Genomic DNA, 16,879 nt, shown 5'->3' on the forward strand with positions numbered 1-16,879 from the left:
GATAGAAAGAGGGAGGGAGAAAGAAATATAGTGAAGGGGAGGAAGAGAGAGAGATATTTTTTTTGTCTAAACTTTTTTTAACCCCCCCCCCCCCCCGCTCAATGTGCTCCAGGGTTTCGTAAATGTAAAAAATATGCCGCGGCTCAAAAAAGGTTGAAAATCACTGGTATACAGCACTGAATGATACACACATACACACACACCAAAACAAAATTCACACAAGGGTCAGAAAGTTGCTTATTCCTTTACAAGAACAGAGACCAGAATCTCATAATTTTTAACCCTCGACTGTTTGCTCTGCTCTTATTTATTACAGATTATCTTACCACTCTATTTATTCATGTTGTTTACTTTTTCCTAGGCCCGCTACCTAAACAACAGACACAGGAAAGGCCAAAGTTACCTGAATGCAACCAGCCAGGATACTGGTTGTCATCTTCTTATAAAGGCTGGCATATTTCTCACAGTCAGTCACAAGGTCCCGCAATTCTGTCACCAATAACAGGTGGGAGTTGTGCTTGTCCATAGCTTTGGTCAGAGCTTCCTTTGTGCCTACACGACACATCACAACTGCACAATCTTTGTTGGTGGTAGCTAAACGATGCAGGAAACGGATGAACTCCTGCACGACCTGTTGATAGAAACATAATGAAATCTCAGCAAAGAAGTGCATAGAAAAACAGTTTTTGACAAGTCGGTTCCTCTTTCCATCCGTATTTCTTTTTATCCCTCATCACCAATGTCATCTTCCTGGGGATTACAACCCTTCTTCAATGTATGCTCAGGAATACCTGATCAATCTATGCATCAGGAGTATGAGAACTATTTTAGCTCAATGGACAATTTAATTTTTTTCCAAACATGTTGTGGGTCACATATTATCAATGAATGCTATGTGCAATCTCTACATTTTTTTTCTCTTGGCACTTACAAAGACAGAAACTTTAAGCATACACTCTATTTACCCACAAGAATTAAACAAGGTATGTATGTATGTATGTATGTATGTATGTATGTATGTATGTATGTATGAATGATTTTATGGATAATAATATTAATAATTTATTGGATTTGTATGCCGCCCCTCTCCGCAGACTCGAGGCGGCTAACAACAATAATAAACACAACATGTACAATCCAATAATAAAAAACAACTAAAAACCCCTATTATAAAACCAAACATACACACAAACATACCATGCATAACTTGTAATGGCCTAGGGGGAAGAGCTATCTCATCTCCCCCATGCCTGGTGGTATAAATGAATCTTGAGTAGTTTACGAAAGACAGGGAGGGTGGGGGCAGTTCTAATCTCCGGGGGGAGTTGGTTCCAGAGGGCCGGGGCCGCCACAGAGAAGGCTCTTCCCCTGGGGCCCACCAAACGACATTGTTTAGTCGACGGGACCCGGAGAAGGCCAACTCTATGGGACCTTATCGGTCGCTGGGATTCGTGCGGTAGCAGCGGTTCCGGAGGTAATCTGGTCCATTGCCATGTAGGGCTTTAAAAGTCATGACCAACACTTCGAATTGTGACCGGAAACTGATCGGCAGCCAATGCAAGCCACGGAGTGTTGAAGAAACGTGGGCGAATCTTGGAAGCCCCACGATGGCTCTCGCGGCTGCGTTCTGCACGATCTGAAGTTTCCGAACACTTTTCAGAGGTAGCCCCATGTAGAGAGCATTGTAGTAATCGAACCTCGGGGTGATGAGGGCATGAGTGACTGTGAGCAATGACTCCCTGTCCAAATAGGGCCACAACTGATGCACCAGGCGAACCTGGGAAAACGCCCTCCTCGCCACAGCTGAAAGATGATGTTCCAATGTCAGCTGTGGATCGAGGACGCCCAAGTTGCGAACCCTCTCTGAGGGGGTTAGTAGTTTCCCCCCCCCCCAGGGTAATGGACGGACAGATGGAATTGTCCTTGGGAGGCAAGACCCACAGCCACTCCTTCTTGTCTGGATTGAGTTTGAGTTTGTTGACACCCATCTAGGCCCCAACAGCCTCCAGGCACCAGCACATCACTTCCACTGCTTCGTTGACTGGACATGGGGTGGAGATGTATAACTGGGTATGTGTTTTCTCATGTTGTCCCTCATGCTTGATGTCAATTACAGGCCTCTCTCATCTTTTTAAGTGGGAGAACTTGCACAACTGGTGTGTGACTGAATACTTTCCCCCCCACTGTATGCAGGTATGTATGTATGTATTTATTTATTCATTTGATATTTTGATTTATATGCCACCCCTCTACGAAGATGCTAATATCTGTAGAGCCTATTTAAGGGCATCGGCAGGAGTTCTTGCCTGTAATCAACTGCTAGTTAAAAATTATTTTTAGTAGTTTTTCCCAAGGATATCAAATTTGAGCAGTTCTGAGCATAATTGATCATTCTGTAGAATGTTCTGTTTCAAGTAGAAACTGTAAAGTGTTTATTACTGTTGGAAAAGCAAATTTTCATGATAAAGACGATGCATATTTATGAATCTCGTAGGAAACTTCTATCACTCTATCTAGACTGATAAGAACTTAGCTATGCCTATTCTACACTTGCAAATATACCTATAGGTAGTCCTTGACATACAGTAGGTCATTTAATGTTTGGAGTTACAACAGCATTGAAAAAGGTTACTTATGACCATTTTTCAAATAATACTTATGACCATTGCAACATATGTGATCAAAATTGAGATGCTTGGCAACTGACACTTCTTGTATCATGGGATCATGTGACCATCTTTCCCCACTTTTTGACAAGCAAAGTCAATGTGGAAAGCAGACTTGCTTTAAAACCATGCTACTAATTTAACCACTGCAGTGATTCACTTAACAACTGTGCCAAGAAAGTTTGTAAAAATGAGGTACCATAAAAATCACTTAACAAATATCTCACTTAGCAACAAATGGGCTGATTGCAAGTCAAGGACTACTTGTATATGCTTTTGGCTTCCTGATCCAATTCTATCTGATTTTCAATCCAAATTTCATTTACTAATAATATCTATTTACTAGCAGGCATGAAAAATGCTTTTTGGCAACTACATCTGGCTTGAATTGAGAATCTGCAATTTCATCAACATTTTCATTATCTTCTTCAAATGCTTCTCATTAAATTCCTTTTCAATTTATGTTGAAATTAGTCCCTTACCTCACGTTCATTATTGTGGGTACTCATTGAGGACAGACAAGGCTCGATGCACTCATGCCAGGGCAATGCATCCTCCTGGGAAATATCCAAAAACTTATTTAAAATCCTGCAAAGAGAAAAATACAGAATTCAATTTAAAAACAATAGCAGTCTTGAGTTCAATGTCTTAAGCTGACTGTCTGAACTATTTTAATAATGCATTTAATATATACAAGCAATATCAGGTTTTTATTGCATACACTGTATTTTTCAGAGTACAGTATATGACTCAGCTTTCCCCCCCCTAAAAAAGGCTGAAATGTGGGTGTGTCTTATACTCTAAATGTAGCTTTTTCAAAGCTTTTTTTCCCAGCCCTAACAAGACGTTAGTAATCTTCCTGGCCCTTACCTGTTTTTTTAATGGCTAATCATTCCAACTAATGTTTTTTAAGCCCTAACCAAGGGATAAAATAATGTGCTGAAGCTGACCAAACTAAGGATGCTAGCCAGATGAATACATGGTAGGCAGATTTCCCCCTCTATTTTCCTCCCCCAAAACTAAGGTGCGTCTTATTCTCTGGTGTGTCTTATACTCTGAAAAATACAGTATATTTCATTATTAATACTTCCTTGCAAAAAGAATACAATTCTTTTTCTCAAATAATATCATTCTTTTTCTCATCAATTTAAAATGATCCAATACCATTTGGGATGACTAAACAATGTTGGCTGGCAGGACCCAGGGGAAGAGCCTTCTCTGTGGTGGCTCCGACCCTCTGGAACCAGCTCCCTCCAGAGATTAGGATTGCCCCCACCCTCCTTGCCTTTCGTAAACTCCTTAAAACCCACCTCTGCTGTCAGGCATGGGGGAACTGAGACATCTCCCCCTTGCCCATGTAGTTTTTGTGTATGTTTTTATATATTGGGTTTTTTCAGACTTTTTAATGTAAAATTGTTATTTTTAGATTTTAAATATCAGATTTTTTACCATGTATTGTTTTTTATCACTGTTGTGAGCCACCCCGAGTCTACAGAGAGGGACGGCATACAAATCTAATAAATAATAATAATAATGATGATGATGATGATGATGATGATGATGCACATTCTCTACAGGCCTAACTCTAGCCACAAACATTTTCTGTATTGTCTGATGCCAAATATTCATTTTTATGATTTAGATCATAGAGCTGTTTCTGTGTTGTGGTTCAGTTCTTCCACATACAGGCCAAAAGGCTACAGGCATTTCACTCACCTCAATGCCGTCTTAGGATTGCAATTCCCAGAATTCTAAACCTCTATGATAGTGATAGTTGCCCAAAGTGCAGTGCCCCAAAATGTATAACAATTCCCAGTTCAAACAATTTCCTGCAATGTTTTATTTCCTAATCTTATGATATACACAAGCCTCAAGTCATGTTCTTGTACAGACTGACTTGTGGTGATGCAGGTCAGCAAGTTACATTATTAAAGATAAATTACCTACTTCAAAACTTCAATGCTAACCTGTCCAGAAAAGTGAGTGGCCCCACCTTAAGAAACTATCACTCAAACCACTCCACTTCGTCTGAATCCAAATACTCTTCTAAAAGTGGTTTCCACAGACCATTAGGATAAAATGCATCCTTATTCTATAGGATGTCCAGGGGGGAAGCATTTTAAAATTCCCTGATATTTCCCTGTAACTTGCGATCTAGTTAAGGCGCAGTCGTAGATGATGTCATACCAAACGGCTAAGCCATAGAGAAATATAGGTAGCTGAGGAAGCAAGTTGTTGCCACAGTTATGCTCATTTTTGCTTGACTCTGCCAGGCAGCACGATCCAGGGTTTTTTAAACATGATTTTCCCCTGACTTTTAAATATTTTAATACAGGTCCCCCACCCCCACCCCGATTTATTCTATTTTTTCACGAATTCTCTGATAATTCTCTGATATTTCCTGAACCGCCGATTTCCCTGATTTCCCAGTTTTCCAGGTTTGCTGGACACCCTGATTCTACCTCATCATGGCCATCTGGACAGTCTTTTCAGCTCCCAGCTGTTCTAGGGTTTTCAACAGCAGCAAGAAATGCTCGTGATCTGGTAAAATGTCAGTTCCATTTCTCTCGGGGTAAACACCCTCGTGACAAAGGCAGTGCTCCAGTGCTAGCACTACATCTTTTGCAAAGCTGGTTTCATGCAGGTTTTTCAGCAAGGTTGGTATATCCATATTTTTGAACTCAAATGAAGCTTCAGATTCTGTATAGAAAAGGGGAGAGGGGGAGATGTCAAAACAGAATTTCCTGAAATAGGCTGTGGAGGGGGGGAAAAACAGATGCTAATCATATCTGCAAAAAATGGCATCTTCTCCAGCGGGAAAAGTTCCCTGGAAGCAGCATTTCTGGCCTTCCAAGTTCCATAACACAGCAAGTGAAAACCATCTCCTGTGATTTGCTATTATTATTATTATTATTCATTTTTAAAAAATTATTATTTAGATTTGTATGCCGCCCCTCTCCGCAGACTCGGGGCGGCTCACAACAGAATAAAACAATTTATAACAAATACAAATATAATTTAAAATATTTAAAAAAAACCGGTTAGATTTAAAAAAAAACCCATTTACTAAACAAACATACATACATACAAACATACCATGCATAAATTGTATAGGCCCGGGGGAGATGTCTCAGTTCCCCCATGCCTGACAACAAAGGTGGGTTTTAAGGAGTTTACGAAAGGCAGGAAGAGTAGGGGCAGTTCTAATCTCTGGGGGGAGTTGGTTCCAGAGTCGGGGCCGCCATAGAGAAGGCTCTTCCCCTGGGGCCCGCCAACCGACATTGTTTAGTTGACGGGACCCAGAGAAGGCCCACTCTGTGGGACCTAATCGGTCGCTGGGATTCGTGCGGCAGAAGGTGGTCTCGGAGATATTCTGATCCAGTGCCATGAAGGGCTTTAAAGGCCATAACCAACACTTTGAATTGTGACCGGAAGTTGATCGGCAACCAATGCAAACTGCGGAGTGTTGGTGAAACATGGGCATACCTTGGGAAGCCCATGACTGCTCTCGCAGCTGCATTCTGCACGATCTGAAGTTTCCGAACACTTTTCAAAGGTAGCCCCATGTAGAGAGCATTACATAGTCGAACCTCGAGGTGATGAGGGCATGAGTGACTGTGAGCAGTGAGTCCCGGTCCAAATAGGGCCGCAACTGGTGCACCAGGCGAACCTGGGCAAATGCCCCCCTCGCCACAGCTGAAAGATGGTTTTCTAATGTGAGCTGTGGATCGAGGAGGACGCCCAAGTTGCGAACCCTCTCCGAGGGGGTCAATAATTCCCCCCTCAGGGTGATGGATGGACAGATGGGATTGTCCTTGGGAGGCAGAACCCACAGCCACTCCGTCTTATCCGGGTTGAGTTTGAGTCTGTTGACACCCATCCAGGCCCCAACAGCCTCCAGACACCGGCACATCACTTAAAAAGAAGCCAAATGATAGAAAGGCATAGTGATATGGAAGAATGAGAAAATGGTGATTTGTGTGCTTAGTCAATCCTTTCCAACATAGTGGAGAGGTAAGACTTTATTAAGTCTTCAAAACAGGGCACTCTATGAAGCAAAGCCTAATGGAAATAAAACAAACCATTACACACTTAGAAAGAAAAATGACAAAAGGATAAAGATAAGTAACTGGAAACTTAAAAGCAATCTGTACCTGCATTCTCTTGGCTCAATGGCAATTTATGCTCAGCCAAACGATTGAGCACTATTCGAGCTAGCATCTTATTGGCGCTCTGGCCTGTTTGGCAACAATTCTGCAGGACCAAACGGAGGTCACAGCTTCCCAATTGTTCTGCCATGCCCTTGTGATTGTTGATCAGCATGTTTAATACCAACAGCCCATTCTGCACTGCTGATGAGGCTCTGAGGAAAAGAAGAATGGTTGGCATAAGCAACTGAGGCAATGTTAGACGACGCGGAAGGAAAAATTATTGGAATACACAATATTCCAAAACTAAGCAATTAAAAATCCTATTCAGTTCCAAAATATGATTACGTGTTTTGAAATAACAGTGATACTATTAATATGTCTGTCAGATTGCCTCCAATCTCAAGGAACAGGACAGAAAATTTATCAAAATGAGACATCAACCAAATTCTCCCTACAAGAGGGGGGGAAAAAGGAATTCTCAACATTCCCCCCTCATCCTTGTTTAATGTTAATTCCTTGAACTTAGTTATGCTCTTTTATCTAGTCAAGATTTTATTTTCATCTTACCCAGGTGTAGCCAACATCTTCTCAATAGCAATGCAAATTACACCGAGTAAATTATCAGATTCTTTGCTGGAAGCAGAACCAATGCTGGCAAAAATTTCCCGCATCATTTGAGCATCTGAATGATTCAGAGGGTAGGATTTCCCACTGGTACCGAGCAGCTCGCAGTTCCCAGCACCCACCAATACTTTCAATGCCTAGGGGGAGGGAAAAAACCAGAAAATGAAGATCAGATTCCCCTTATCACAATATTTCATCAGTCCCTACTTTATATACTTCAGCTGTTTGAAATCTTGTTCATCTTGGACTTTTCATGAGGACATAGTGAACTGAAGACATTTCTGAAAAAGCAAGGACAACATTACAGCTGAAATTGGGCCCATGAAATTTTTCACGATAAAAGGGAGATTGTGCGATCACCCAGACATATTCTGGACAGTGGCTCCTCGTAGGGGGCAGGAGCTGATATTGTTGTGCTTGTGAGTTGAATGGTAGAAACATAGACACATAGAAGTCTGACGGCAGAAAAAGACCTCATGGTCCATCTAGTCTGCCCTTATACTATTTTCTGTATTTTATCTTAGGATGGATATATGTTTATCCCAGGCATGTTTAAATTCAGTTACTGTGGATTTATCTACCACGTCTGCTGGAAGTTTGTTCCAAGGATCTACTACTCCTTCAGTAGAATAATATTTTCTCATGTTGCTTTTGATCTTTTCCCCAACTAACTTCAGATTGTGTCCCCTTGTTCTTATGTCCACTTTCCTATTAAAAACACTTCCCTCCTGGACCTTATTTAACCCTTTAATATATTTAAATGTTTCGATCATGTCCCCCCTTTTCCTTCTGCCCTCCAGACTATACAGATTGAGTTCATTAAGTCTTTCCTGATACGTTTTATGCTTAAGACCTTCCACCATTCTTGTAGCCCGTCTTTGGACCTGTTCAATTTTGTCAATATCTTTTTGTAGGTGAGGTCTCCAGAACTGAACACAGTATTCCAAATGTGGTCTCACCAGCATTCTATATAGCGGGATCATAATCTCCCTCTTCCTGCTTGTTATACCTCTAGCTATGCAGCCAAGCATCCTACTTGCTTTCCCTACCGCCTGACTGCACTGTTCACCCATTTTGAGACTGTCAGAAATCACTACCCCTAAATCCTTCTCTTCTGAAGTATTTGCTAACACCGAACTGCCAATACAATACTCAGATTGAGGATTCCTTTTCCCCAAGTGCATTATTTTACATTTGTAAACATTAAACTGGTAAACATAGAAATATAGAGGATTGACGGCAGAAAAGTCAGGGATTCCATTAAAGCTAATAATGTAGCCTTTAAGGAAAGATAATCCCCATTTCTTTAATCACTGAGTCAATTTCCTTTAATCTTTCAGAAAAGAAGTTTTAACTTTAATAACTTACTCTCTTTTTTAAACTGACACTAAAAGGGAGATTAGAATGTTGATTTTCCCACTGAAAACTATCCCTGTTTTTATATCCAGAAGAGGGGAAAATGAGGAGATTTTGAGGATTGGAGACTACCGAGCACCAGAAGGAAATAAGTCTTATAATTAAAGGGAAAGAATATTTAAATTCAGTCTGAAAATGTGGGGTTCTCAGTAATCTCTGAAGTTGATGTTTTTCTTGCAGGCGTTTCGTTATCCAAGCTAGGTAACATCATCACTGCTGCAAGAAAACCACCAAACTCAGAGAACGCGAATGACCCCACACGTCAACCCTGAACTAGAAATACTCTCCTTGATTGGGTATCAATCTGATAATGCAGAATGGAGTAAAATTTTTATCAACAGGAGATATTTGTTAACAATGACACACAACAATGGAATTCAGGTGGGTTTATTAGATCAAGCATATAACGGTAAAAGGCTGGTATTTCTGGTAACTCTTAATGGACATTTGCTAATTTAAGATAATGAGGTTTTAAAGATTTCTTTACGAGAATGAGGTGAGCTATGGGACGGAAGAGATTGTTGTAGTTTAAGAGATGGTTACAAGTTGCTAAAGTTGTTATACTTCTGAGACCAAGGAGGAATTCTTTTTCTTTTCTCTTTTTTCATGTTTTTAAAATACAGTGGTACCTCGGTACTCGAACACTTTGGTTCTCGTACATTTCAGATACTGAACAAAATTTTCGGCAAAAATTTGCTTCGGTACCTGAACAAAAATTCGGATACCGAACAGCCACAGAAAATTTTGTTTATTATCCGAAATGAGGGGACGGGGTGAGAAGGAATGGGAGTCAGAATCCGACACGCCCATCCTGGCCGCCCACTAAACAGCCTCCCAGTCGTGCTCCAAGCTGTAGGAAGGGGGGGGGCGGCTGCAATACCGGCAGTTTCGGGGGGCCTCCTTTCCTCAGTGGCTCGTCTTGTTCCCTTTAAGCAGCTACACCAACTTTCTCCTTCCCAATGGCGGCAGAGGCTTTCCTTCGAGCAGCAGCAGCGCCGGGAACGTCAGCGGCTTCCCTTTCTCATGTCTTGTTCCCGGCGCTGCTGCTGCTCTAAGGAAAGCCACCGCCACCGTCGCTACTGCCGGGAAAGAGAAAGTTGGTGTAACTGCTTAAAGGGAAGAAGACAAACCACTGAGGAAAGGAGCCCCCCCCCCCGAAACTGCCGGTATTGCAGCTGCCCCCACCCTTACTACAGCTTGGAGTGCTTAGACCTCATATCTTTATCCCATAGGAAATAAAGGAAATAGGGGCTGGAAACCAATTAAACCCATTTCCATTATTTCCTATGGGATAAATTAATTCGGTACTCGACCAAATCAGTTCTCGACCACACTTCTGGAACAAATTGTGGTCGAGAACCGAGGAACCACTGTATATGTACTTTGCATTAATTTTATCTGTACAATGTAATCTTTAAAAAGCATTCTTTTTCACCCTGTAAAATAATAGCTTCTCACTATTCAAGCATACTAACTTCTTTCATTATCTTATTTAATATTTAAGGTTTAATTATCTGCTATGCTGGAAAGGATAGTCCAAGCACGCTTTCTTTTCTTATTCTTTTATGACATTTTCCATTTCTGGTTAACCATAACCTTCCTTTTCATAATGAATTATTGGTTTTGCTTGTTATTTTTAGGCCCACGGAAGGTCTGAAGTTAATTTACTCCTATGCTGCTTCCAGGGACTTTCTCTTCATGCTGGAGAAGATGTTTGACACACTTCTACGCCCCAGCAATCACTTACTGGGAGCCATACATTAGACTGAAAATTGAAATTCAAACAACTGAATTTCATGCTTAGTGTTACATCTATGTGGGATTAAGACATATTATCCTATTATTTACTGAACATTATATTTTCAAAAATTGATAAAATGTTAAGAATTGTTCTGAGAAATATTCTTACATATTTCTAATTTCCAAGCATATTTATTTGCTTTGGTACTTAAATGCAGTGTTTCCTAACGTTGGCAACTTGAAGATATTTGGACTTCAACTCCCAGAATTCCCCAGCCAGCATTTTCTGGCTGGGGAATTCTGGGAGTTGAAGTCCAAATATCTTCAAGTTGCCAACGTTGGGAAACACTGCTTTAATGTATTAACCTATTGTTTATTATATACTTTATTTTAGAGGTGGGCTGCTAAGGTGGAACAGTGACGTGTGCTCACCCCTGTGGCTGAGTGCTAGCGTGTCTGCATGTGGTTTTGCTACCTGCCCAAGTGCAGTAGCGTAATTGCGCTGGACTCCGCTAGCACATAGAGCCACGGGGGAGAGCACACGTCGCCTTTCCACCTTAGCAGCCCACCTCTGCTTTATTTCCATTAAGAGTGAATGAGAAATACTTCTAAAACAAACAGACATCTAAAACACCTATACATCAAATTCCCATCAACAATTCCTTTCATTTATACATTCAACTTACTGCCAAGCCAGCCTGCTGTACCAATGCTGAAGAGGAATATTCCTGCATGCAGCACAGGACAGCGCGCACCCCGCCTTCCGTGGCAAAAAGGATTCGCCAATTGTACTTTGCCATTAACACATAAAGCAATCTTAGCGCTGTCACCATCAACAGTTTCTCCTTCAGCTGGTTGCTGAGCAGCTCCACCAGCATCTTCACCATCTTCTCTCTGAGGAGCACAAAAAAGCTTTTAAATCTATAGTTGTGTCTTTATAAGTGGGCTGAGCAGATAAAGTCCCATGTGCTACCTCTACTTTTTCCTAAGGAAAATAAAAGGATTACTGGATGGCCAGATAAAAATCAAACCAGGAAAGCTGCAGTGGAGCTCCCTAAAGAGAAGACCACTGCAAACTCAGACATTATGTACAAAGGTATATTTCTGCGAAACAGACAGAAATGTACAAATATCTGGTTAGTGGAAGTGGAGGTACAGTGTTCCCTCGATTTCCACGGGGGATGTGTTCCGAGACCACCCGCGAAAATTGAATTTCCGCGAAGTAGAGATGCGGACAGTATGGACAGTATCACAAGCCTTCCCTTAACACTTTAAACCTCTAAATTACCATCTCCCATTCCCTTAACAACCATTTACTCACCATTATTACTGGTACTCACCATTGAATAAGGCACTTAGTGATTCTGATATTTATACAGTGATCCCTCGATTTTCGCGATCTCGATCTTCGCGAAACGCTATATCGCGATTTTTCAGAAAATATTAATTAAAAAATACTCCACTCTTCTCTCTCTCTCTTTCTTCCTCTCTCTCACTCTCTTCCTTCCTTTCTCATCTTTCTTTCTTTCCTTCTCTCTCTTTCTCTATCTCTCCCCCTCTTGCTCTCTCTCTTTTTCTCACTTTCCCTCTCTCGTGCACCAAGTGGCGGGCAGGCGAGCGGCAGGCGGGCGAGCGGCGGGCGGGAGGGCGGCGGGCGGGCGGACAAGCGGGCGGCGGACGGGCGGCGGACGGACAAGCGGACGGCGGACAGGCGGCGGGCGGACAGGCGGCGGGCTAGCGGCGGGCGGGCTAGCGGCGGGCGGGCTAGCGGCGGGCGGGCTAGCGGCGGGCGGGCTAGCGGCGGGCGGGCTAGCGGCGGGCGGGCGGCGGACAAGCGGCGGGCAGACAAGCGGCGGGCGGGCGGCGAGCTGTATGTAGCGGAAGTAAAAACACCATCTACGCATGCGCACCCTTTTTCCATGGCGAGCGGTGAGCTCGCCCGCCATGGAAAAGTGGCGTGCATGTGCAGATGGTGTTTTTACTTCCGCACCACTATACCGCGGAAAATCGATTATCGCGAGAGGTCTTGGAACGTAACCCTCGCGATAATCGAGGAATCACTGTAAACATAATTATTTATTAACAATAATTATTTTTTTTGTTATTTATTTGCAAAAATTATTAGTTTGGCGATGAAGTATGATGTCATCGGATGGGAAAAACCGTGGTATAGGAAAAAAAACGTGAAGTATTTTTTTATTAATATTTTTTTAAAACAACGTGATATAGGCTATTCGCAAAGTTCGAACCCGCGAAAATCGAGGGAACACTGTATTTGGAGACAACAGAATAGAAGAAAAAGAACTGGAGAAAATCACAAACTACAAAGACCCACAAACAGAAGTAGAATGACTGAATTAAAAGTTAATACCATGGAACTACAGACAATTTAACTAAAGACACATTATAATAAATTACGGGCCACTGACCTGATTGAGGGTCCACTTTCTACTTTAATAATTTGTCTTTCTTGACTAGGTTCATCTTCTAAGATCTTGATTATGAATCTGAGTCCAGCCAGCTGTAGTGCAACCTCAGAACTAGATTTCTGTATTATGTCTACAATATCTGCAAGCTTCTCCAAGGAATTCCTCTTTCCTGACACTTTCCCACTGAAGAAAACTGATAAATAATAGAGGATAACAAAGCTGATCAATAACAACGATCAGTGAAATATACTCTCAATAACTACCCAATTATGACATTTTTGTTAAACTTTTATTCTTTATTTTCCACAATAGCTGTAAGTGCATCAAACTAGTTTCTGATTTTTTTTTTTTTCAATACCACCCTCCCTCTATTTCCTGCAATTATTTGAGATAAATGAGCTTAAATACATATCTTTGGGACAGTTACCTTTGGTTTTTTCATCTGGTATGTCTGGAGAGTGAAGTCCTTCTGCATGAAGAAGTTTATTAATCAACTGTGCATCTGTCTTCTCTGATATGGACAGCACTGGAGAAGACATTTCAGCCGAAAGGGAGTCCTTTGGTTTTTGGGAAGCCGTGGCTTCAGAAAAGCCGCTATCTTTTGCAGAGGTCATGTCCACACTTTGGCAACCTTGTTCTGAATTTTCCTTGCTGAGGGTGTATTTGAGATAGATGTGGGAATTCTGGAGATCATTTTGGGTGCAGCCTTGACAGTACTTGCTCAAGAGCAGCAAGAGTTTCCGAGCCAGTTCTACTGATATTGATAGCTGAATCAGGCTCTCTTCGTCTAGTTCCGACAGCTTAAAATTCAAAAGACAATTCAGTAATCAGAACAGCAATAGCATTCAGACTTATATACCGCTTCACGGTGCTTTATAGCCCTCTCTAAGCGGTTTACAAGGAGCAAGCATATGGCCTCCAAAAATCTGGGTCCTCATTACAGACGTTTATATATATACATAGTGGTTCTCAAATCAAATTACAGCTGTAAGAGGATAAAAGAGCCTGTTTGTCCAATGGACCATCCATATACCGTGTTTACCCCAAAATAAGACCCTGTCTTATATTTTTTTGAACCCTGAAACCCTGGTGCCGGAAAGTGGTTCGTAAGGCAAAAAGTTCGTAAGAGGAAACAATGTTTCCCATAGGAAACAATGTAAAAGTGATTAATGCGTGCAAGGGGAGGGGAAATAGCAAAATGGCGCTCCATTGGGCGGCAGCGCCCGGCTGTCACCTTTTTAAAAAGCTGGGGGTCTTCTCGGCGTTCTCCCAAACCCGAACCCGAAATTTTCGGGTTCGGGAGGCTGCTAAGAAGCGCCGCCGCCCAGCTGTCACCTTCTGAAACAGCCAGGGGGCTTCTCGAGCTTTGACATCACGAAGATGTCCTTCCTGGAGGCCACGTTTCGTCTGAACTTTTGCCGAACTTCTGGGTTCGGTGTTTGGGAGAATGCCGAGAAGCTCCCCGGCTGTTTCAAAAGGTGACAGCCGGGTGGCGGCGCTTCTCGGCAGCCTCCTGAACCCGAAAAGTTCGGGTTCAGGAGAACACCGAGAAGCCCCCAGGCTGTTTTAAAAGGTGACAGCCAGGCAGCGGCGTCCAGCGGAGCGCAATTTTGTGATCTGCGTTGGGTTCGTAAGCCGGAAAAAGTTCGTAACAAGAGGCAAAAAATTTCCGAACCCCAGGTTCGTATCTTGAGATGTTCATATCACGAGGTACCACTGTACTTGGCCTTACTGCCATGCACTCAAAAGCCTGATTGGGCTTATTATCGAGGGATGTCTTATTTTGGGAAAAACATGTTACTAGGGCAGGAAAGGGCATGTTTTGAGCAGTTGGAGGCTGTATTTAAGCTTCTTGACCCTATATAGACTCATGGGATGCAATGTATAAGAACCAATGAAAAGAACATGGAAAGCTCTTTTCAGACTGTTTTTAATGTTCATTAATTAGAATGGTAGTGGCAAGATATGGCAGTGATAAGAAGGTAAAGCATTACCGTTCTTAAACTTAAGCTCAACCCTTTGTAAAATAGTGCATTTTATTCTTAATCTGCAAAATCGTACCAGCCTGAATTTAATATTCAACAGTGCAATTCTAAATAATATGGGGAAGGAGGGGGGGGAGGACAAATAAGTCGCTAGTTGTTTAAGTTTGTATTATGAAAAGAACACAGGAATTGATCTTCTTGGCCAGTTCACACTTCTTAATTCCTAAGAAACAGGAATGGTTGGAGGTACCAATGCATTTTTCCTAATCCTAAAACCAGATAGCAATAGCACTTACATGTAGCTTCACAGAGGTTTACATTGCTTCTTTAGCTGTTCACCGAGTCAGCATATTGCCCCCAACAATCTGGGCTCTCATTTCACCAACCTCAGAAAGATGGAAGGCTGAGTCAACCTTGAGCTGCTTAAAATCAAACTCCTGGAGCGAGCAGTGAATTAGCCTGCATTGCAGTTCTGCAGTTTAACCACAGCGCCATCACGGCTCAATTGTTTCCTAATCACATGCCTGTTTTGTCCTGTTCTCTTCTTCCCAAGTTATCTTTTCCCATTTACCTGTTCCTCATGATTCTCCTGGATGAACCAAATAATTTCCTGTTGTTCATGTTGCTCCAGCTTTTTAATGAAAAAAAGTAGCTCCCACCATTCAGCCCGGCTCAATATTCCAGAACTCTCATATAGCTGATCCACTAAGTATGGTAGGCAGTAAAGTCCTCCAAGAGGTTTGCAGTAAAATGTCTGAGTAGCTGTAGAGTCAGAGTGAGAGAAGAGGGGGGGGAGGGGGGGAGCAAAAACAAAAGTTTGAACTTAGAGACTTGACTGTCACTTGCCTATAGCTTGACTTGCCAAAACAGGATAACATTTGGAATAGTTTATTATTTATTTATTTATTTATTATTTAGATTTGTATGCCGCCCCTCTCCGCAGACTCGGGGCGGCTCACAACAAAATAAAACAATTCATGACAAATCTAAATTATAGTTTAAAATATTTTTAAAAACCCATTTACTAAGCAAACATACATACAAACATGCATAAATTGTATATGCCCGGGGGAGATGTCTCAGTTCCCCCATGCCCGATGACAAAGGTGGGTTTTAAGGAGCTTACGAAAGGCAAGGAGAGTAGGGGCAGTTCTAATCTCTGGGGGGAGTTGGTTCCAGACAGTCGGGGCCACCACAGAGAAGGCTCTAGTTCCCAGCCTTACAAAGAGGAGTTGTGATAACTGTTATTCTCTCTTCTCCTTTCCAGTCCTCAGTACCAGGACTCAAGATGGTCCTTCAACTCATCAGAGCAAATTTGGAGGCAGCATAAGATACAACAGGGAAGAAGGAATGAAGATTTCTAACTAATTTGTTAGCAAGATTTTTCCTCAGGAACTTCTCATTTGTAAACACTCTAGAATTCTAAAGAAAAGAATATGCTCAATCATGATATTTATTTGTTAATTTTATTTACCGCCTATCTCACTGTACAGCTATAAATTCCTGTAAGCAAACAATTATTCCGCAGAAGAAAAACATCAATGTTTTAAACTAAAAATGCACACCCATTCTAAAAAGCCAGCTGGGTGACTTTGGGCCAGTTACTCTCTTTCAGCCCTGTCAATCATAGTATTGCTATTGTGAGGAAAGTAGGAGGAAGGTGTGGTTGGATCACCTTACAGGGGAGAGAGGCAACATACAAATTTAATAAATAATATGTTCGCTACTTTGAGTTATTAGTTAAAAGAATAAAGATGGGATAAAAATGAAATAATAAAATGAAATAAAACAATAAAATAAAAGAAATCCATCTCTAATGCAATGCAGAGAAAATAGAAACATAGAAGATTGACAGCAGAAAAAGACCT

The 16,879-nt window shown here is 41.8% G+C and overlaps 1 protein-coding gene across 2 annotated transcripts in view; it reads right to left on the reverse strand.

The window, feature by feature from the left end:
• LOC139157622 (cullin-9-like) overlaps positions 1-16,879 on the reverse strand; it is a 67,082-nt gene that overhangs the window by 39,814 nt on the left and 10,389 nt on the right. For both annotated transcript variants that reach the window (XM_070734580.1, XM_070734579.1), the window contains exons 6-14: positions 15,583-15,773; positions 13,454-13,826; positions 13,027-13,219; positions 11,284-11,491; positions 7,385-7,578; positions 6,821-7,029; positions 5,129-5,366; positions 3,149-3,254; positions 404-631 (exon numbers count right to left, since the gene is read on the reverse strand). In XM_070734580.1, the coding sequence (XP_070590681.1) occupies positions 404-631; positions 3,149-3,254; positions 5,129-5,366; positions 6,821-7,029; positions 7,385-7,578; positions 11,284-11,491; positions 13,027-13,219; positions 13,454-13,826; positions 15,583-15,773 (1,940 nt within the window). The remainder of the gene's footprint in view (positions 1-403; positions 632-3,148; positions 3,255-5,128; positions 5,367-6,820; positions 7,030-7,384; positions 7,579-11,283; positions 11,492-13,026; positions 13,220-13,453; positions 13,827-15,582; positions 15,774-16,879) is intronic.

This window comes from Erythrolamprus reginae, chromosome 1 (assembly GCF_031021105.1).
Source record: "Erythrolamprus reginae isolate rEryReg1 chromosome 1, rEryReg1.hap1, whole genome shotgun sequence".
Lineage (NCBI taxonomy): Eukaryota > Metazoa > Chordata > Lepidosauria > Squamata > Dipsadidae > Erythrolamprus > Erythrolamprus reginae.